Source organism: Rousettus aegyptiacus, unplaced genomic scaffold, assembly GCF_014176215.1.
Source record: "Rousettus aegyptiacus isolate mRouAeg1 unplaced genomic scaffold, mRouAeg1.p scaffold_m13_p_3, whole genome shotgun sequence".
In the NCBI taxonomy this organism is placed as follows: domain Eukaryota; kingdom Metazoa; phylum Chordata; class Mammalia; order Chiroptera; family Pteropodidae; genus Rousettus; species Rousettus aegyptiacus.
The window spans coordinates 73,560,513-73,582,168 of NW_023416306.1; the positions used below are offsets into that span (position 1 = coordinate 73,560,513).

At 41.1% G+C, this 21,656-nt stretch overlaps 1 protein-coding gene across 2 annotated transcripts in view; it reads left to right on the forward strand.

The window, feature by feature from the left end:
- Window positions 1-21,656, forward strand: part of FAM120A (family with sequence similarity 120A) — a 102,208-nt gene that overhangs the window by 57,300 nt on the left and 23,252 nt on the right. For both annotated transcript variants that reach the window (XM_016125370.2, XM_036239070.1), the window contains exons 8-11: window positions 3,736-3,823; window positions 5,566-5,793; window positions 8,375-8,549; window positions 18,664-18,913. In XM_016125370.2, coding sequence (XP_015980856.1) covers window positions 3,736-3,823; window positions 5,566-5,793; window positions 8,375-8,549; window positions 18,664-18,913 — 741 coding nt within the window. The remainder of the gene's footprint in view (window positions 1-3,735; window positions 3,824-5,565; window positions 5,794-8,374; window positions 8,550-18,663; window positions 18,914-21,656) is intronic.

The following is a 21,656-nucleotide window of genomic DNA, read 5'->3' on the forward strand; positions in this document are numbered from 1 at the left end:
ATCCTGAGGTTGGTTTTTCCTTGTAACAGTATGTGGTAATGTCTGGAATGGTGGGTTGGGTCTGAATCCAGTCACTGTTGCTGTAGCTGTGAAAGGGATTTCTTCTCTCCGAGTCTGAATTTTATCAGCACTGGGTAATGCTTTGGAGTGTATAGGAGATCCAACAAAGAGTTCATGCAGGCTTTCTGCCCAGGTCACCCACTTCCCTGTGGCCTGTGTGGGTCTCAGCAGGTCTTTCCAGGACATGGCTGATGAAATGTTGTGTCTGTGTAAGTGGCTCCAAGTGTCATTGTGTGATGTGAGCAGTCGTGTAGGATGAACTGTACATAGAAATATTCTGAAATGTCTAATCCATCCGTTCTTCAGGGCAAGGTATTTGTCATACTCAAAATTTTGTTTTCTTAAGTTGTAAAGTAATATAGTTGTCCTACTGAAATATTCTGGACTTTAAAAAATCGACTGTTGTCAAGATGCTTTTCAGGCAGAATTTTAGATTTTATAGTATGGTTATGAGAAGATCATATGAGCATCTAGATTATGACATTATTTTTAACTGGATAATTTATATAGAACAAAACTAAGATTTATAAATATAAGTTCTATGTGATCTTAGGTGGAAGAAGCTTTCTACTTTAGTTGCAAGCCAAGGTCTCCCCCACCACACTGTCCCATGTGCTTGCTGGTAGAGCGAACTCGAGACCCTGGGGCCCATCACTAGAGTTCTCACGCTTTGAGGGGCTGCAAGTTTAATGAGCATTCCTTTGTTATGATTTATGTTACATAAAAGAGAAGCCAGGTTTATGCCTTCTTTGCCATATACCTCTTCTAGCCTATGCTTATGTGGTTTATTCATACAATAGTTGGGTACCTGCTAAATGGTGGCTGTAAAGTCTTATCTTTACAGAGTTTATAATTAACTATGATAACAGACAATAATTACAAACAAATAGTTACAAAATAATATATGCCATGAAGGGACACAGCAGTGAAAATAGCAGGGATGGGGGGTGGTCAGGGAAGTCTTCACTAAGGTGACATTGCATCCAAGACCTTCAAGACAAGGCATCACATACAGAAACTTGAGTCTGTCATGAACAGGGAGGAGCAGCATTCCAGCAGTGTGAAAGATACTTGTGATCCTTACACCTGACCAAGAACTTATATCCAGAACTTATAATGATTTCCTAATAAGTCCTTAAGAAGAATCACGTAGAAAATGTGCAGAATATTTGAACAGGCATGCCACAAAAAAATGTCACCCATGGAGAGATGCTTATCTTTATTGTTATCAAAGAAGTACACATCAGACCTGCTGAAGTTCATTGCCTTCCCTCCTAAAGGTTAACATGAAAATGACTGGAAGTATTAAGTGTGTCAAGGAGGGAGCACCTGGGGTCTCCCGCATAGCTGGACTGTAGTCCCAGCTGCAGGGTTCTCCCACAATGGGATTCATACATCGATAAGTCCGAATCAGCACTGTGTGAGCCAAAACCACCAGACGTGAAAAGTATACAGTTGCACCATACATTTATATGGTGTTCAGAACCAGGTAAAGGCATCTTTGCTGTTAGAAGTTGGAATAATCATTGTTTGTGAGGAAGTCACTGGAGCAGATCCAGGAGGGGCTCCTGAGTGTCAGCCCTGCATTTCTGGTCACTTACAATAATTACAAGTAGTAAAGAAGTGATACAGGCCATGAAGTTCCCCGGCACTTATTAAGCTGTTTACTTGTGACTAGTGCATTTTTTGTAGCCATATTAAACTTAAATTAAAATTATAATTGTAAGTATCCAAGTAATTTGTTCTGAAATTTCACTGCATAAATGCCACTGACCTTTTTATGAAAAAGTACATATAAATAGAGCAACTCTGTACCACCTTCTAGATATTTTCAGAGCTGCTAGCCTTTCCTCTTAGTTTCTTGGAATATTCATTGTGGATGTGTGTGTGATAAGCTTGTCCACCTTCTCTAATTCACCAGCCATGGCACACTTATCACATAATGGATTTACTGATTCATGTCTCGACTGGTATATAATCAGTGAACAGTTGAATAAGATTCATTTCCTGAACCTTTCACCCCTTTGGTAGCTGCTCTTCTCTTCAATTTTAAACAGAGCTGATCACTATGCTCTTGGAATACTTATATTTTTTTGATGCTTCCTTCTCATCACTAGTGTTTTCTCTCATTTTGCAAAACTGGTCTGAGGTCACATACACGAATACCATACTTGGACAGAGTAGTGGCTTCTCTGAGTCCTCACTGAAGAGTGGGAGCATGAACACAGGGTAATGGGACAGCTGGGCTGCCTTCATTTCATGTGGAGGAGTCCTAGGTGTCCCATTCCTGTGACCCACTCCATGACTGGGTTTGAAGAGCTAGATAGAGGCTCTAAGATGTCACAGACATAGACACAGTCCTTGGTTTAAGATGAGACAGACATCTAATTTTTTTTTTTTTTTGTGGGAGCTTTTTCGGGGGGTAGTGGGATGATAGAACTAAAGTGAAGTCAATTAGAATAGGATAGTGGGTCTTAAAGTCTTTCCATGTCACATGGGTTAGTTAGAAAGGCAAGTCAATGAAAAGCTCTCTGCACTGTCACGCCTGTGTCCAACACTGCCTTTAGAAGATACTTTTGGCTTGGAGTTCTACAGGGGAGGGATAAGTGAACGGTGGATGCCTGGAGCTTTCCTGGTTGTCCCCACAGTGCCATTCTCCTCCTGTCTGCTGGGGGCTGCAGCTCAGGGATGGGGCATGATCTTTGCTCAGACCCCTCCAGGTTCCCTGCTCCCTCCAGGATAATGCTTGCCTGGGTACTACAGTAAACTTTCTCTTATGCTGTGGCCTAAAATGTGCAAATAAACAAAGAATTTATGAAATAATACCATTCATACTACATTTACTGCATTCTGTCCTGTTCCGTTTCAGTGTTTAAAAAATGCTGATTAAACCCAACAAATTGTATCCCCAGGCTACTAATGGGTCACAGCTCACAGTTTTTTCTTTAAATGCTGATGACATACCTCACTCTGGCATTTTAGATACTCCGTAATCTTCCCCATCTCTTTTTCCCAACCTATTTTTTTTACTACTCTGCCACTTAAAGCCATTCCCAAATAAGATTCAATTAACTCACTGTTCTCTGAGCTCACAAATCCATTCCTTCTCCTTGGGCCTGGAAGGTGCCCTCTGTCCCTGATTTGGCCTTGGGCCTCACCCAAGCCTTTGCCCCTTCCCATGTTCTTTCCCATGAGTAGGCCGGAATGCCCTGTGTGTTGTCATTTGGCATAGAATGCCTTTTATTTATTTACAAATTATGTGTAATACAATTCAGATAACATTTAATCTTCTACTGCCTGGTAATTGTCAGTTAAATGTGATTCTTAAAAATCTTGTTTCTCCAAAACAACTGAGCCCCTTAAAGGCAAGGCTGCATTTGTGTCTGCTGTACACCCTGGCCCCAGCACATCCTAGACCATCTTTAAGCTGGGTGGTCAGCATGGGCTAGGTGTTTGATGTTTTCTCTTTCACAGTGAGTGGTTATTGCCTACTCATCTGAAGTAGGGAGAAAGTGCTTCTGTGTAGGGTTCTCTCTGGAGATAGTTTGCTGAGGGGAGGTGAGAACAGTAAAGCACAAAGTATCCTTGAGTCTGTAACATGGGCCATTGTTATCATTGTGAGCGTGTATGGGAAGTTGTCAACACTAACAGTAGTCATGTTCATTTTATGTTTAGCCATATCAGTGGGAACAAAATTGGCTGGGAGAAGACAGGAAGCCACTCGGAGCCTCAAGCGCGGGGAGACCCAGGAGACCAAACAAAGGTAGTAGGTCCACGCCTTTTATTTTCTCAACTCCTGGTTCTTTTAGCATGTGATGTTAAGGATTGTTTGAAAGTAAAACACTCTCTCTCTAAGCATGTTATAAGTAATATAGACACTGCAGGGGTTGAGATCTCAGACATTGGTGAGAGAGGAAGAGAATCATAGACATGAGGGGGTGGGTGAGGGAAGGAGGGACCTCAGGGCCTTGCCACCTGCCTGCTCTCTTTCCACAGGGCAGGGTGGGATCCTGATGGGAATCTGCCCCTGTTTGCTGGCTGCTTAGTCTGGTCAAGCACTTAGAGGCTTCCAGAGCCCTGTCTTATAGGGTCCTTGTGGAGATTAAGTGAGAAAGCACCTGGGATGTATACCGTAAGAATGAAAATACGTTCCATTTACCTATTTTTTTCTGCTTCTACTTTTTAGTAGTGATCTATAGAAATATCTTTAAAACTGTAAAGCCACGTCTGTCCCTACTCATGATCACTTAGATGAGTAGGTCTGGTTGGAAGAGGCTTATTTATATACATAATATCAGAAATCCATTTAAAACTCTGAAATACCCTCACTATTGAATGATTATCCTATAAATAAGCTTTGTGGATGCTTGCAGGTTGCAAAGCACCTTCCAAAGCATTTTCAGTGGTTTATGTCTACATTTTGTGGAATGAGAAGTGTAGCAAACACCCATGAATTATCCATGAATTACTCTTCTTAAGACTAATTTTGGTACTTTGTGTTTTAAAGAATAAAATTAAACACTTACATACCATTGTAAAGAATACATTTTTCAAAACAGAACAATGTCTGTTCTTTAGGGTGGCAAAGAATCCAGCAAAAAACAGCATTATTTCCAACATTTATTATGAGAAAGAGAAAAAACATTTATTGTGCAAATAATAATTGCTCTTGGTAGATAATTCAGACTTAGCTAAAGTTTATGAAGAAGAAACTAAAGAGTTCCCTCTGCTTTCCCTTCCCTTCACTACCTTGAGGCCAACCATCACTAAGGTGATCACTGAGTGTCTACTCTCGTTTCTATTCATGTACCTACATTCCTTATTTTGGCATTTGGTTGTCACAGAATGGATATTTTTCACCTAATGATATACTGAGCACAGATTTCTGTGTCAGTATGTGTAGATATGACTCATCACTTTTAATGGAATTAGCTTGTTGGTTTTTTGTTTGTTTGTTTGTTTGTTTTTGCTTTTTGATAGTTTCCTGTGTGTAATTAATTTGAGACTTTATAATGACCAAAGAGAATGTCTGAGTTTGGGTTTGTGTTTACTCTTTAGATACCAGCTGACAAAGCACAGGCTTGAAGCAAGCCTAGATTTGAGTCCCAGTCCCACAAGTTACTTTTCCCATAACTGTGGACAAATGACATGCCCTCTCTGAGCATTAGTTTCCTCATCTTTGGGGAAGACAATGCCTATGTGGTGTTAGGCAGCATTTTCAAGGAAAGTGGAAACTCAGGAATTGTCTACATGGAGATAGCAAGCATAGAAAGCCACTGTCACCCCACTAGGGGCTCCCAAGAAGGAGCCATGGATAGGGGCACGTATCGGAAGCTACAGGTCCTCCAGGCTCCCACCCCACAATATAGGCATATGGGTATCCACTCACCACTTCTGTCCTTGGTGGTAAAGGTGTTTATTGTGTCTCTCTAGACAGGACTCTGTCACGGGTGAAAAGACAGTATGACATGAACCCATTTTCCCCTCTTGCCCATTGCTCTGTAGGCAGAAGGTTCGTCCACTGCCTCTTCAGGCAGCCAGCTCGCTGAAGGAAAGGGGAGCCAGATCGGCACTGTCCAGCCAATTCCGTGCCTCCTGTCCATGCCCACCAGGAACCACATGGACATCACCACCCCACCCCTGCCCCCTGTCGCGCCTGAGGTGCTGAGAGTGGCCGAGCACCGGCACAAGAAGGGGCTGATGTACCCATACATCTTTCATGTCCTGACGAAGGTATGAGCAGTGGTCACTCTGGGGGTTGTAGTCCCTTGCTACTTTTGGAACTGTTTTTCTGTCTTATAAACTATTTGAAACAAAATTCATTTTTCCCTCTCCAAACTTTGAGAAAAAGTGATGAAAATTTATACCTCTAAATAGGTTAAAAAAAAAAAAAAACCCGGAAAAAATCTCACTTTCCCCTTCAATGGAGTTTAAAATATTTTTTAAACTTATAATTAATGACACATCATATTATTTTCTGACTTGTAATTTTATCCTCTCTATTTCTAATTTCAGAATTTCCTACACCACATTTGTATCATAATGTGAGGTTTAATTCCAGTGTCACGTACTGATCTGTCCTAGAAATGCCCCCTTGTGGGTAACTTAGAGTGCTTTGTGTATTTTGACTTGTTCCTCTACTTCATTGAGTGCAATTTTTTCTAGCACTTATAGCAAAAAATGGAATGCAGCATTTGTAACATAATTGTCAGAAAATGCAATTTATCTTTTTATAGTGTCATAATCCCACGTTATTTGTTTTCTTAAATGTATGCTTAAATAGTTACACAGTGTGGCATTTATTGGTTTTGAATCTTGGTGTCTTGAATGAGCTATGTGTATTTAAATTTCCTCAATGATTTGTAGTCTTTATGTTGGTATTTATTATCACAGGCCCAAAGTTTAACAAGTTACCTTGGTGACCACATTTCCCGTGCAGAACTGGTTTATTACTATATATATTTTTAACATGATTCATCAGTAGCTATACCATCATATATAATCAGACTTTTTTCTATTTTCTGCAATCCATCTGTGGTTTGTAAAATGGAGGCAATGAATGCAAAAGCCACTCCTGTTCCACAGCACCCCCAGCTGGACTTCGACTGTTAATTGACTCACCTGAACACTGCTCGCTTTTATAAATTCAAAGATATGAAGAATATCTAGACCAGAACTATTTACTCAGCTCCTTTATTTTTAAATTGTAATTGGCTCCAAATCTCATCTGTTATTTGATATAGGTATGCATGAATGGTATCACTTTTCAAATTACGATTATGAGGTAAACATTTTATTTTTCAGGGTCAAAATAAATTATAAGGGTAAGTGAAAAGTTACTGTTGCTGGAAAAAGGTTTTGCTAAGTTTAAAGGAATCAAGGTTTGGGGAGGATTTTGCCCTTTTCCTGTGGGGTTGTTTGGGATGTAAAGTCCCTGGGCCGCTGCTATTTCAGCCCTGCCACACCGGTGCATCAGATTCAGGTGTTCAGTTAGATAATCTGAGTGCCACAAACTGCTTGTCCTCTTTGTCACTCTTTGATTTCAAGGATAAAGATTGATAAAATGACTGTGGTCAAGAAAAGTAAACTTGACTGTCTTTTCAGATTTTAAAATACCCCCTAAAAAATTTAAAAAAAAAATTTCAGTGTATTGAGGAAAAGTTTAGACTGTAAGGCCTACTGCTTCCTGTGAGCTAGGCAGCTTTGGTATCAACTTGTCCAGGCTGAGACATTCAAAGTGAGATGAAGCTTTGTAGTAATGTAGAGAGTTATCAAAACCTCACTGTATTTGAGGGAGTAAGTACTCCCTAGATGAGAGTGTTAATCACATGTAGCTACTAGATTAATGAGTACAAGAGTACTGAGGATAAGCAGAAAGACCAATATTGAAATTAAATTTGTGTGAAAGAAACAAATGTTATGCAATTATTTAAAAAGTACATATATGGATAAATTTAGTAGACATTGAAAGTCATAAATGTATTTTTATGTTGTGAATATACATAAATAATATTTTTTGTAAAATCTCTTGAAATGTATCTTGATGCCATAAAATATCCTAAACAGGACCACAGAATTTTTGCAGACAGTCATAGTAGTCATTTAACTCCTGGTGACATGGTCCTGTGCCACAGTGAAGCCCTTGCCATGCTGGTCTTAGACCATAAACAAAACGAGGCTCCCTTCATTTTCTGTCCCTAGTGGCTGTCACACCCTCTCATTCAGTGAGACACGTCTTTCTAGTTGCTGCACTGGGGCGAGGGCCAGATACATGCCGAAAACTTTACGAATAAACAGTATTTAAGAGAGTTCTCTCAGCTGGGTCATTTTGTATGGTAATTTTTTATGGAAGAGCTTGGTAAAGAAAATTTGACCATTTTACATTCAGGATACTTGTTTCTTGGATTTCATATAGGTCATTGGGAATTATGAATTTCATTACATATGACTATCTTGATTCATAAATAAAATTTGCAGGTTCTCAGCATTTTCTAGTCTATTTGTTGTCTGATGTTATCTGTCTAGGTTGTTCCAAAGACTGTGGGATCATCTATGTGGTTTTCTTTTGTTCTTGGTTCAAGATTAAAAATAAAACAATGTAGGTTTTATTTTGACTCTTCGAACATATGTTTCGAACTACAGCCTGCTAAATGAACTCTCCCTAAACATCTTCATATAGGCAAGTTGTTAAGCAATTGATTTGGAATAGAATTGCAATGTCATTAACTGGAGATAAAACAGTATATTTCTTTGAGTTTATTGTAAATTCAACATGAAAAATGTGCAATATTATTCTGCTTTCTTCCATGCAAAGGGTGAAATCAAAATTGCTGTTTCTATTGAAGATGAAGCCAGCAAAGACCTGCCTCCCGCCGCCCTGCTCTATAGGCCAGTTCGTCAGTATGTTTACGGAGTCCTGTTTAGCTTGGCAGAAAGCAGAAAGAAAACTGAGAGACTTGCTTTTAGAAAGAACAGACTTCCACCAGAATGTATGTACTGTAAAATCCATTGTTTGTTTTCCTGAGTACCTCGTAATCTCTTGTGCATTTTCTAAAGCCTTGGAAGGATCATGTCTGAGATCACCCTGAGTGCCCCCACATAAAGAGGTGGGCTTCATCTGGGCGCTTAGGAAAGGAGGACAGCCATGGGCTTTCTTCCTCAGTAACATACCAGTAATGGTAGTTATTCAGTAAAACAATAAAACTGCAGGTTTGTGCTCTATGCAGATGCGCACATGGTCCTGACAATCACCGTTCAGCCATGGTTAGCATGTCCCAGGCACAGTGATGGCAATGTCTGCTCTCCAGAAGTCAGTGTTCCAAGGGAGGTCTCACCAGCTGTCTGCTCGCCGCTTCTGCCCACAAAACACGTGTAATGGTTTTCCTCAGAGACCCCAGCTAGTCAACTCTGGGGTGAAGAGGGAAGTAGAAAGACAAAAAGTATTGTTAGAAATGCTGACAGTCTTCTAGTGGGCCAGTGTAATATTTTGGGAAAACTGTGCCTTTTTGTTCTAGGTAATTTTATCTACTAATGTGGGGAATATAAAAGTCACTGTATGTTTAGTAGGAAATATAGAAAAGTTTCCTAAAATGTGTAGTCTGAAATAAGAATATTATGAACCATGGAAATTATAGATTACTATATCACCGTTTACTTGAAGATTACTTACTTTAAGCGTACTTTTTAACTAAGGGTATGTAGTGACAAATCACCTGCATGGGTTAGTGCAGGACTGGGAGTTGGGTGAAACTGACCGACTCAAGGACACATGTGGGAGTGGGTCTGACCTTTGGACCTCCGAACCAGAGAGCTTCCAGCAATGCTAAAAACACAGTTTCATAGATTCCTAAGTTTTCTGTTTCTGATGACTATAAAAAACTGTGATTCTGCAAGCCTTTAAAATGAAGCGTCTGTTTGTCACTACCTTGTTTGAGGACAGCTATACTGAGAGTGGCACTAAGCTATTTGTGTGATTGTAGCTGGTAAAAGTGGTGCCAGCCCCGTAGGGCCTCCTACAGCTGATGCTTCTGCTGCCTAAATCAGGGCTATAGAGGAGATGCCATGTGAATACTGAGTGCTGTCAGTGGGTACTGTTTTCAGAGGCCTGGTATATTCCTGATGTGCATGTTCTCATTCTTTCCTTATACCATGTGATTCATTTGCTCAGAAAAAAAGGACCTTTCTTCACACAGGGTTGATCAGTTTTCCCACCCAGGCTGCCCTAGCCTTGTATCTGTGACCCCTTTTTGGTTCTCTGCCAGCGTTGAGCAGCTGAGGCCCCATGACCCTCTTGATTCTCTGCTGGGCCTAGAGTGCTGTGTGCTGCAGGGTTCCATGCAGCCTTCCTTCCTGCCATGTCTTCAATGCCATACAACATTTTAGCTTTCACAGTAAAAGCTAGCCTTTGTGTGTGTGTGTGTTCCAGAAAAGGAGTTTTTTTATGCAGCAGACTCCTCAGTTTTCAGGGAACCCTTGTGTGGATCCTAGGACGGCTCCCTTTTGCAGTATTCACAGCTTCATAGAGCAGCCTGAATATTGTCCATGTGCTCTGTTCATGCCCTTTGCAGTGGGCATGTGTGTCCTTCCCACCTGCCTTGTCCTTGCCCCTTCAGTTTAGGGAGTTCTGTGTTGCAGGTGAACTTCAGGTGCTCTGCGGAAGTAAGAGTCTTTGTCCTTTCTGTTTTGCTACAAGTCTCCTGTTTTAAAACACTGTGAAACATACAGCTGGCAAATGCAGCATGTTCACTCCTCACTAGTTATTTTGTACCAGGTGGTGCAAGTGCCCTCCTGGCCTGGGAGAGACTATTCTGTTAGCAGACAGTAGGAAAAGCAGAGAGCACAGGAAGGTGTTCACTAAATGGACCGGCGTCCTCTGAGCATAATCAAGAGAGAGGCACATGTTGGTGCAGGGCCGAATGTGCAGACTACGCATCAGGGCCTGACACCATCTTGCAGAGAGATGCTTGCCTGTAGTAGGCCAGCTCCAGCTGGGGCTGGAGGGCACGGGAATGGAGTGATCAGGGAAGAAGGGAAAAGGTTGGTACAGTCAGGATGACTCAAATGGACTCTGCAAGGCTCTGAATGAGATAGGGAGGAGGCACAGGGGGATACAAAAGAAAAAAGGAGGAAGGTGCACCAGCCTGCCTTGTCAGACATGGCTGAGGTGAATGGGAGAAGGCCTTAGCTTCAGAGAGAACTGGACAGGCATCTCCCTTTTCTTTCCTCCCTGCCGCTGCACATTCCTCTGATTTCTTTTTAAAGACAGAAGATGGAGTTGTTTGTTACTGTGTTACTTTTGGCCCATGAGACGTATTGAGTCGGGGGGAGACAAAGTTTAATTCATTAGAGAAATTTGGAGAAGGAGTGGTGTTAGGGTTTGGTGGGAGGGAGGAGTGGAGGTAGGGTCTGTATTCGGGCCACCTTTCTTAGTGAAGGGAAGAACTGGAGTGAAGATATGTTTGGTTTGGGAAAGGGAGGCTGTCACTAAGGAAAAGGAGCTGGACTTAGGGGTGACACTGGAGTGGGGTGCTCATCCATTGTGGAAGAGGGCCAAGGCCAAGTGTAGTTTAACATTTAATACTTTTTAAATGGTAAGCAGGATCTATGCCTATTACTGCTGTGTATTCCTCTCTTAGAGGAGTGTCCAGCTGGCAATAACTGGTGTAGATGCATGGCTTGGAGTGGAGACCCAAAGGATAGGGTATAGAGAATGACACTTGTGTACGGAGATTCTATGAAAGATCGGCACTAAACACATTGCGGTCTTTTCTCAGGTGGTATATGAATATGGGTTTTGATTTTTCTGTAAGTAGGAGCCATTGAAGGCTGGATAAGAGTAATATTTGTGTTTAGGAAGATAGGTTGGGCAGGAGCTGTGGCCAAACCAAAGTAAAGACAAAACCTCGAATGGGAAAGAAAGGGCAATTCAGATGCCCACTGCCAAGACAAACCTGAATTAGCCCCTAGAGCTTAAACTTACCTGGAGAAAGTTATTAAAGTGCTGTTATAAATAAAAATTTACCTCTGGATAGAAAGATATGTAAATTTAACCTCTGAGTTTATAAGTTGAGAGACCTTAGTTAGCTTTGTAATTTTGTTAGGCCAGATTTTCATAAGTGGCTTTAGAATCTTGGTCTTTTGGAGAAACATAAAATTGAACTTGTTTCATGCATTGGTTATGTTAATAAGTGGGAAATAGCCTATAGAAAAGATTTGTAAGTAATACACATCTGCTCATGATGTCACTAACTGAAACACCAGGTCTCCACAAGGTTGAATTTCGTTCTCAGAATCTTCTGTGATTGTTGAGCCTGAATGCTCTCAATTTGTTCAGACCAAACCTGTGCGAGAGACCTGCATGTGCACTGTGCAGCCTGACTTCCTCGTTAACAGTGCATTAAAATTAAGATCACTTCCAAGGACCCTTTATTAGATTCCAGCTGGCTTTAAACACTGACTCTGACGATGTCACGTGTTAAGGTGTCCATGCCTACAACATTTAAGTGATTATACATTTTATATTCTTAAGGAAAAAATGTCATAGCTTCTTGACTAGATGAGATGGGGAAATGGCAATGTTTGGTCTTGGTGAAAAGAAGCTGACCTTAAACTCAGGAGTTCTTAGTTGACAAGATTGGAAAGATTATTGAAATCATGCTTAACTCTTAGAACATCTGTAAATGAAATGAAATCAGTGGCACATTGCAGGCAGTTGACAAACCACGTGAAGGTGCACCATGAGGCCTTAGGATAGGCTTGTTCCTCCTATTCCTGCTGGCTTTGATGTTCACTTTGGTGGTCTGGTGACCAACACCACACTACATGGGTTCCAGTGAACCCGCCTACTCAAGTGGGTGATGAATGGGAGGGTTTTGCTCTAACACAGCTCCAGAATGCTATGTAATCAGATGTGTTTTCCTGGTGTCACTGTGACAATCAGGCATTTCCCAAGAGGGCTTTGTTGTCAGAACTAGTCAAAGGGCATATTGAAGTCCAAAGGTTTGTTTTAAAATATTTAACTCTTGCTAGATTTAAAACATGTATCCTTTTGGAAATTTAGTCTTTTGATTATTAGGCATATAATAAATCGATCATAATCTACAGTGAATATTTGTATAATTTACCAAAGTTCCATTTTTAAAGTAATATGGTTAAAGTAGGAAATCTACAATTAGGTCCTTAAAAAAATTACAGCCTTAGAAAGTCATTGAATTATATGCTAGCAGTTTATTTTCTATTACTCTCTGTCTGTCCCTAGGTTCTATGATTTTGCTTTTAAGCAATATTTTAGAATACTTATTTATGATGGCAGTATGCTTCTAAAGTCACTGTTGTGGAATTCCATGTCGCATCCATGGGACCAGCAGAAGACTCTTAACCCCACACAAGTGAATTCGCCCAGATGTCCTGGGTGGTAGCAGTGGCGGCTGCTTTGTGGGTGGGACCAGGGAGTTGTCTCTGTAGCTGCTAAAATAAAGGCTGGACCTGGGTCACAGCCAGCCCTGGTCTGGGAAGCCTTCGTGTGTGAAATCCAGTGGAGGTGGCTGCTTCTAAGACTTGCTCCTGCCTTGGAGAAGAGTCTGGCCATTGGTTCCCAGGTGGCTCTTCTCCTTGAGGGTACCCCTCAGCCCCTGGGCACTTGCATGCCTTTCCCTTCCCCCTGCTCCTCGGGGTGAATGGCGAGAAGCCAGAAGAAAGGAGACTCAGGTTCTAAAAAGACAGGAGGACAGTCGCCTCAGCTACGAATAAGAGTTAAAAATCCAGGGAGTAAACTTCAGTGATTTGTACATTTTAAAATTACTGTCCACTTAATAAAACTGGCCTCTCTCTTTTCTATAACGAGTTTCCCTAGTACCTCAAAGTTAAGTATGTAAAAGAAACAGGCTTGTAGATGGGATGAATTTATAGAAATAGGAAGCAAGTTTATATACTGTGAGTTCTGTTTTTATAAAGGGTTTTCCCATATTTATTCTTTATTGTTTAAGCTATCAAGAAAATCCAAAAAGAACATTGATTTTTCCTAGTCCAATAGGCTTGAGAAATTTTGTGCCAAATAATTGGGACTGCTATTAAAAATAATTAAAATGTTCACTGTAGATTATATTACTTTATAAAACAGAATACTTTAACATGAGTGTTGCTGTTTCAATATATATGAAAATTGGTTATCCATAAACATTTTCCCCATGATTTTGTGAAAACTGTTTATGTATTAATCCGAATGTCTTTATTCTACAGAGTTTTCTAGGAGTAGCATTAGCAAACTGCCTCTTCCAGAGCTTTGAGCAGCTGCGCTCCAGTGATGTAGGAAGGCAGCTTGGTTCCGGGGGCACTCTTGGATTAATATTTACTTGAACTTCTAAGTTTAAATATATTAGGAATAACATTAATGGGGAAGTAAAGAATGGAATAGCATTTACTACCTTTCTAGAACACTGTGTTCATCTGTATACCCTGTGACCTACTGAACTTATTTTTGTGGAGAGGGCTGCCCCTAGCGTTAGATATGAAAGGTTTAGGGAAACATTCACAGCGTTTTACCTCTGAGAGTAATGGAGGGTAGGTACACAAGTGTGTCAGCATGAGGCAATGGAGAGCCAACTGGACCCCCGCCTGCACATGGACAGCTTGGAAGTTAACTGGCAGTTTTCCCATTAGAAGAAAAGAGCAGCCGTCATTGCACTCATGTTTGTTTCTGCCCTGATATGAAGGAACTGGAGTTTTGTTTTTATTTTTGTGTGGTCTTATTTTTTTTCCATGGCCCTGGGAAAGTTCATCAAGTAAAAGAATAGTTCCTCCCCAAATATACAGATACACGCACACAAGTGTGTACACACACACAGATACTCCCATGTGTGCACTTATGCACAGACAGACCACACAGGTCCAGTTGGCTGCAGTCTTGGAACTCATCAATCTCCATCCTTTTCTTCACCTGTAACCATGTTATGCGTATGCCACAACTCTCACTTCTCAGCACCCAGCAAGCTCTGGTGTTGCTCATGGTGCTCTGGTACTGAGCTTAGAGATGTACTTCATCATATGACACTGTAGGCAGCCACTACCAGTCAGCTGGAATTGGCTTACAAAATGAAACATGTTCATTATCCCTGGGCTGGGATGAATCCTAAAGTCACCATTATAATAGATTTCCAAGTTAGAAGATGATTAATGTCTAATGGAAAACATTGAGTTTTTACTGATAGCTTAAGTATAATAGTGTTTTCTGCCCTGAAATTGTATTTGGAAGAAGTACTTTCTATAAGAAAGTACATTATAAAGTTAACCTCCGTTAGCAAGAAGACTGATGCCCTGAAGTTGTTCCCAATGTAAAAATTCAGTTTAGTGTTAGGTAAGGGAGATGATCTAACATTGTCTTTTAGATGCAACCTACTTGCCTACTTCTTGCAATTGTCAGTTTTCCCGTCAGTAGAAAAGACAAGATGAATATTGACGGTGACAGAAGATTTATTCATGGCTAGTAGCTGGATCAGCTGACTGTTCTTCTGCTTTAACAAGGCAGTATGAACCTGTCTTTCTAGAGTGGTGCCATTGCAGAAGTGGTTTCACAACACAGTGGTCTTGGCTAAGGCCCAGATGTGTACTCAGGTTGTTCTTGAAATCCAGTTGCCTCATTCCGTCAAAATAATCCCTGCATAGTGGTTTTTGCAGAAATGATAAGAGCCCAGATGACTTCCTGTTTCCTGGTTACTTTGCATCTGCTTGTTTCTATGAACTGTGTCACAGAGACTGAGCCCTCCCTCCTGGACAGCAATAACTCAGTAAGAGGCCAGGAGCCAGACGGAGAGGAGGTATTGTGTATGTGCCAGCGCCCCATGTTGGGAAACTTATAAGGCAGAGACTGCTGTGTGTCAACCCAAAAATAATGTCCCTGGAAATTTATTAATCTATAAAACACTAATCTTTAATTAGTTATTCCAATATAATGAGCCACTTGTAACCACATAACGGGTATAAAGTGCTTTTGTGTTTCCTCATCAGAGTTGTGTGGCAGAGAGGGTTGTTAGTCCTTTTCTTCTTTTTGGCTCCAAGACTGGGGTATGTTGGGGGGGGGATGTGGGGGAGCAGGGATGCAGAGGAGGCTAGCAAGGGGCCCAGGCCTCAGAATTCAAGGAGACCCTCTCACATGAGTACATGAGGAGTGGTGCCTGAGCCCTGGGTACCTTACATGCCTCACCTATGTCCCAGCCCTGCCTGATATATTGTAAGTACTCAATAAATGTTAAGTGATTGGCTGAAGGTTCCACAGCTATTAAGTGGTAGTATACACAAAAGATCTACAAATGTTCAGTTGTTTAAAACAGATGCACACATGTTAAAAATAAAGCAGGCTAGAAGCTAAAGCTTTTGGAACAAAGCTTTGTTACTGCACATTTTCTCTGATAAAGACATGTATTTCCTAAATTAGATTTGAGCCGTTCTTATCATGAATAGTGCAGCTAGGCAACAAAAATGCTTAGAAGGATAGGAGGAAGCTAATATGTCTGATAACTTTTCAGAGCTTCAGTCTCCTCTGCCCTGTGCTCCTGGTGGGCACTTAACTGCATGTCCCTGCTAGGACTGGGCAGTGCTTCACAAGCCTCAGCTGGAGGTCCTAGGCACCATTGTGTAGAGAGGCTCGTACAAAACCACTGTGGGCCATGTAGCATCATGCTAGGTAAATTCAGGCACACTTGAGCTCCTTAGAGCCCCAGTTAGTGTGGATGGCTATCTAGGGCAGCTTCAGGGAATCCTCACTTTTGTGAGGGTTCCAGCACGTCTCACCTCCACTTACCTTTGATGTAGGATCTTAGAACTTTATGTACAGGTCTAAACATTCCAAACTTGAGAATGAAAATCCTCTTCCAAAAATTTATTTCTAGAATGAAAACAAAACATAATAAGATTGCTAAAAATTAGTTGAGAGGCAAGAACAAAGCTGATGAAAGGGAAAGAAATAAATGGATAAAGATGAAGTGAGATTTAATAAGAATACCTTTTATGAGAAAACAAAGGGGAGGGACTTATGATACCATAATCTGTGTTTTTTAAGATGTAGAAATTCATGCTTTGTGTGTGTGTGTGCACATGTATGTGTTTTTGGGGGGAGTGAGAGAATCTAGAATAGCTAGTTCTACAACCAAAGATAAAATCTAATCAGTTTCTTTAAATAAGTTTTTGCTACCAAAATGAAGATGTTACTTAAGGAAAAATAGATTTATGCACGTGTGCCTTTTTTGGCATCGAAATGAAGATTGTGGAATAACCTAATAGAAACATAGCAAGTTAATGACTCATTTTGTAAAAGCTTTCTTCACTGCTTTTCTGGAGCTGACAATATTGGCCTCTGAGACTGGAGTTGGGGCAAAGATGGGGAGGGGGCCCAGGTACCACACCCAGGAGGGCCCTGTCATGCTGATATCCCCACTTTGGGTATGGGAGCTCTGCAGGGATTAGAGATGCGGGGAGTGGTTAGATTGTGAGTCTGAGGACAGGGTCTATGGGATGGATGATGGGGGCTTAATGTGTTCGTGTCTGGCACCTAAAAATGTTGATGCATGTATTTATATATACATGTGTATCTCTGTTTTGACTTGATGGACTTTAAGCATTTTAAGTGTTTTAAGTTTTAACATTTAAACACGAAGATATTCAATTGTAAGTGAAAAGGATTTTCCCAGTTACAAAACAGTAACTCTTTTGTAAGAGGAAGAATTTTCCAGAACTGCACTGACTTGCATCCCTGCTCTGGCAGCTCCTGGGTGGTAGGTCCCTGCAGGAGCGTGACTCCAGGGCTTCTCTTCATCCCGCTCCTTACCTGGCTGCTTGGGGTCGAATGTGCCTAGCTTGCTTTCCTGTTGCTCGCACACTGTGTGTACCAGCCATCTGACTCCTGGCCTTCTAATCCTGACCTCTGAAGAGATATCTTGCCTGATTCTGTTTAGTCTTGGAACTAGAGATGAGCCAGTTAATCATTTAACTTTGTTAAAATTTGGGTTCTTCATTCCCTCAGCTGCCTCGGTGTTACTTTAGTGAAGAAGAACCCGGGTTGGGTACTGTTATGGGAAAAATTGAGCTGTGGAAGATCACTTTAGATCACAGCACCATCCTGGCTTCCTTGCCAGCCACTGGCTGCCCACAGGGTTCTGCTTCAGTTCTGATATTTGTTACTTATAAATTGTACACCCAGTTTTTACCTTTAGATTGTTAAGTACACTTGGTATGAAATTGTAACATAATTCTCTGCAGTGTGCCTTGTCTTCATTTTATTCCCAATCATAGTTTTCCCTTAATTTATTTGGAAATTATATGGGGAAATGTGAATATTTATGTGTTTTAAGAATTTACAACACTAATAGCAGTAAAACAACTGTGGATAAAACATTGTTTTGTGTTGTATCAAATTAGAATATCTTGCTGTTTTTTGAGGTGAAATGGAGAAGTTTTACATTTTGTCTTCAATCTTTCTAAATAGAATTACTGTGTGCTGGCGTCACCTGGAATATCTTAACATGGGTTATTGCTTTTGCTTGCGCCCTTACTGGGCTTTTGGGTTCTCGCTACATGATGTTTTGCCCTTGCTGATCCTTGAAATAGAGTTTAACATTTTGTTACCTTTGTTAAAGTAAGAGGTCCTTAAGTAAAGTGGCAAGTTCTTTCTTAAATCTAATTAGTAAAAGTATTTGTGTTGAAAAAGATTAGCTGTCTAAATTGGATTTTCCATGATAATCATGTAAACTTATGTGAATTATACCAATTATTGCTAAGACTATTACTATTAAATGGATTTTAATATTAAAACATTTTGTCTAACATCCTTAATTTTTATACATTAGTTACATGGGGAAATCAAGTCATGATTTGATCGAGAAGAAATTTATTGGTGGCCTAACTGAAAATCTAAATGAGCAATTAAAGTGCATAAAGTAGAGAACACAGTACTTAGAAGTGAAGATGATGACCAGTGGCTTGCTAACTCGAGGATATATTGCTACATGAGAGATGACATCTTCAGGCTATAATTACTAGAGCAGTTTATTTTTGTTAGGCTTAAAGGAGCTGAGACTGGGCATACATGGTTCTCTTCTGATTTCCTTCCTGTAGTTTCACCGGTGATCATTAAAGAGTGGGCAGCTTACAAAGGGAAGTCTCCGCAAACCCCAGAACTGGTGGAAGCTCTTGCCTTCAGGGAGTGGACCTGCCCCAACCTGAAGAGGCTCTGGCTGGGGAAGGCAGTGGAGGACAAGAACCGCAGGATGAGGGCCTTCCTGGCCTGCATGAGGTCGGACACCCCAGCTATGCTCAACCCGGCCAGCGTTCCCACTCATCTCACGGTGCTGTGCTGTGTCCTACGGTAGGTGTTGTACTGCAGCCACAGGTCCTGCACACAGAGACATGTCTATATGACCTACAGTGTGGGGGGTATTCCAGATGCAGTGTATTGTTTGTTGAACACATCTCGTGTTTACATATATTACATATGTATTACATATATTACATATATTTTTCCGCATCTCGTGTTTACATATATTATAGAAATATAGGCCATTTCAATGCAATGTGGATTTTGAATCGATGCTATATGTTTATAGAATAGATGTATTTGGTGAACATGTGTTTTATAAAATATAATTTTAAACAGTTTATTTTTAAAATGTTAAAGATTTTTAAGGCTATCAGGAGGTTATGTTACAGATTGTTCTGTAGGCAAAATGTGTCTTTTCTTCCCTCTTCATTGTTTAACCATGTGTAGATCAGTATGAACTTGTGGTTATGTTTTATTCATAGCATTATAGCCTGATGTATCCTTGTTTATTTGGTTGTTCAGATTGTTTCAGCTTGGGCTTTGGGAGCTTGTTCAGTGAACTCCTGTCTTGTCCCCGCAGTGTGTCCTTGCATTTTTGGTATCACAAGATGCCCAGGCTCATCTGTATCTCCCCTGCCCTACCCTGCAACCTGCCAGCTCCTCTTGGAGAGAGGGCTTAAAAACCCTGGGCACTGTGCTCCTAGGCCCTCTCATTTGGCAGGCCGTGAATGCCTGTGTAGACACCATTGGTGTTTTGGGTTGGCATATATACTTGTATCAGATTTATTAGTTATTTGTTTTTTTTGCTTTTTTTTTAGACTGATTTCATTCTTAGGAAAAAGTTACAAGTACAATACAAAGAGCTTTTTGTTATCCCAGATTCTTGAGTGTGATTTTCTAACTAACAAGGACACTTCTGTAACCACAATATAGCCATCAGAATCGATCAACATCAATACTTTATTTCTATCTTTATTTCATAGTCCATTTCAGACCCTCTCTTTGTATTCAAAGGTAAAGTTTCATTGGTCTCCAGAGGGCAGATGCTTGTGGAGGGCATGGCTATCCCTCTGCTCCTTGCGGTCCTGTCCAGGCTGTGCATCTACATTCTGACCACTTGGTGAAGGGGGTGTCTGCAGAACTTTTCTAGTGAGGCCACTCTGTTCCCATATTTCATGGGAGGCACTTCACAGCTTTGTGAACATTCAGTATTTTTATATTAATGTAGACAGCTCTGTCTTCTTCAGTGGCTTCTAGTCTGTTGCTACCATCATTTAATTTGGTGCTTTATGTCACCTCTTGGGCCAGTCGGGGCCTTGTCTGGCTGGCCTCCTGTCATATCTCCATCTTTCTATGAGCATTTCCTGACTTCTTTGCAGAGATGTTTTGCCCTCACCTAGATGTCCCTTTCTCCCTGCAGCCCTGGTTCCCAGTGGTGGGAACAGTGTAGGACACCAGGCCCTCCTAAGTGTGTTTACAGTTACATATGTGCCCATAGCTTCTGGACTTCTACTTCTGGTGCCTCCAACCTGCCTGTCTCGACTCTCTTTCCCTATATGTGTGGCCTCTGACCCTGACAGACAGTGAGAGCCTGGGGCCCAGCTGCCCTCCAGGCCCTAACCTGCCCCGCCCCCTGTGTCTAGTCCCTTCGGGCTGGTGCCTCCTCCTCTGGCTCCTGACATCTACTAAGTCTCACCTGCTTGACTGAGGACAGGGTACAGAGCTTTAGTTAGGTGTTTATTTCCTGAAGTTTCTTAAATTCACACACTTTAAGGCCAATAACTTACTTAGAAGCTTTTCCTTAATTAAATCGAGGTTGACTAAAATAAGTATAACGTGTTAGTTTCTTATTTTATTTCCATGGAGAATTAGCTAGTGAGAAAGGCTAGTTTTTGTTTTGGTTTTTGAATCTTCTGGTTTCCTCTGATGGAATATTCATTTATGGACCTGCTTTTATCCATAGAAACATTATTTTAGCCAAAAATTTAAGATTAAGACTTGCAGTATTATAAAATCAATTAGTAGTAATAAATTTAGTTACTTTACAGTTATCTCTTCTAAGTTTAAAATGATGTGTGGTCTTTGATTTGTTGGGGCAGCTGTCTGCCATATACCTGACCTGAAGTGCCTGTAAACTTAGGCTTATGGGGCTGCGCCTTGGATAGCAGCAGCCTTGTGTTAATGCAGGACGAGTTACCGCTGTTGGGAGCAGTGTGCACAGGTCATTTCATGCCTCTTGGGGTGGTGGTGCCTTCATATCTTGTCTGCTCATGCATTCAACCACATGGGGCACTGGACAGCTAGACCCACTCTTCCTTTTCATGTATATTGGTCCTCGTGGCACTTCCTGGGCCATTACCCCAGAAACAGATCCACCTCTTTTAGGCACTGTTTAGATGGCTTTCACAGAGTCTTCCCAGATTTCAGGACTGTCCTGGTCCCTGTTTTTAAGACAGTCTTTATTGTTTAGTTTTGTTTTGTTTTTGTAGTTGTTTATGAAAAAGTACTCATCTTAAACCTGAAAAGATTAATAAATTTAACTAATAATCTCGGTCCGAGTGAACCTCATCCTATGCTCATCTTGGTGGTGTCAGGACACTGCAGTGAGTATAGTGTAGATCCCTATACTCAGGTGGTAGCCAGATAATGTGCTTGATGTGAAGAGACTGTTGTTTGTAGGGTGGGCGCCTGGGGTCAGGGGTTTCCCCACTTGGAAAGATTTAGTTTTAGATCCCAAGAAGAAGCATTGCATTGAGATGAGGTGATTGGGAAGAGAAGTGAGGGACACTTT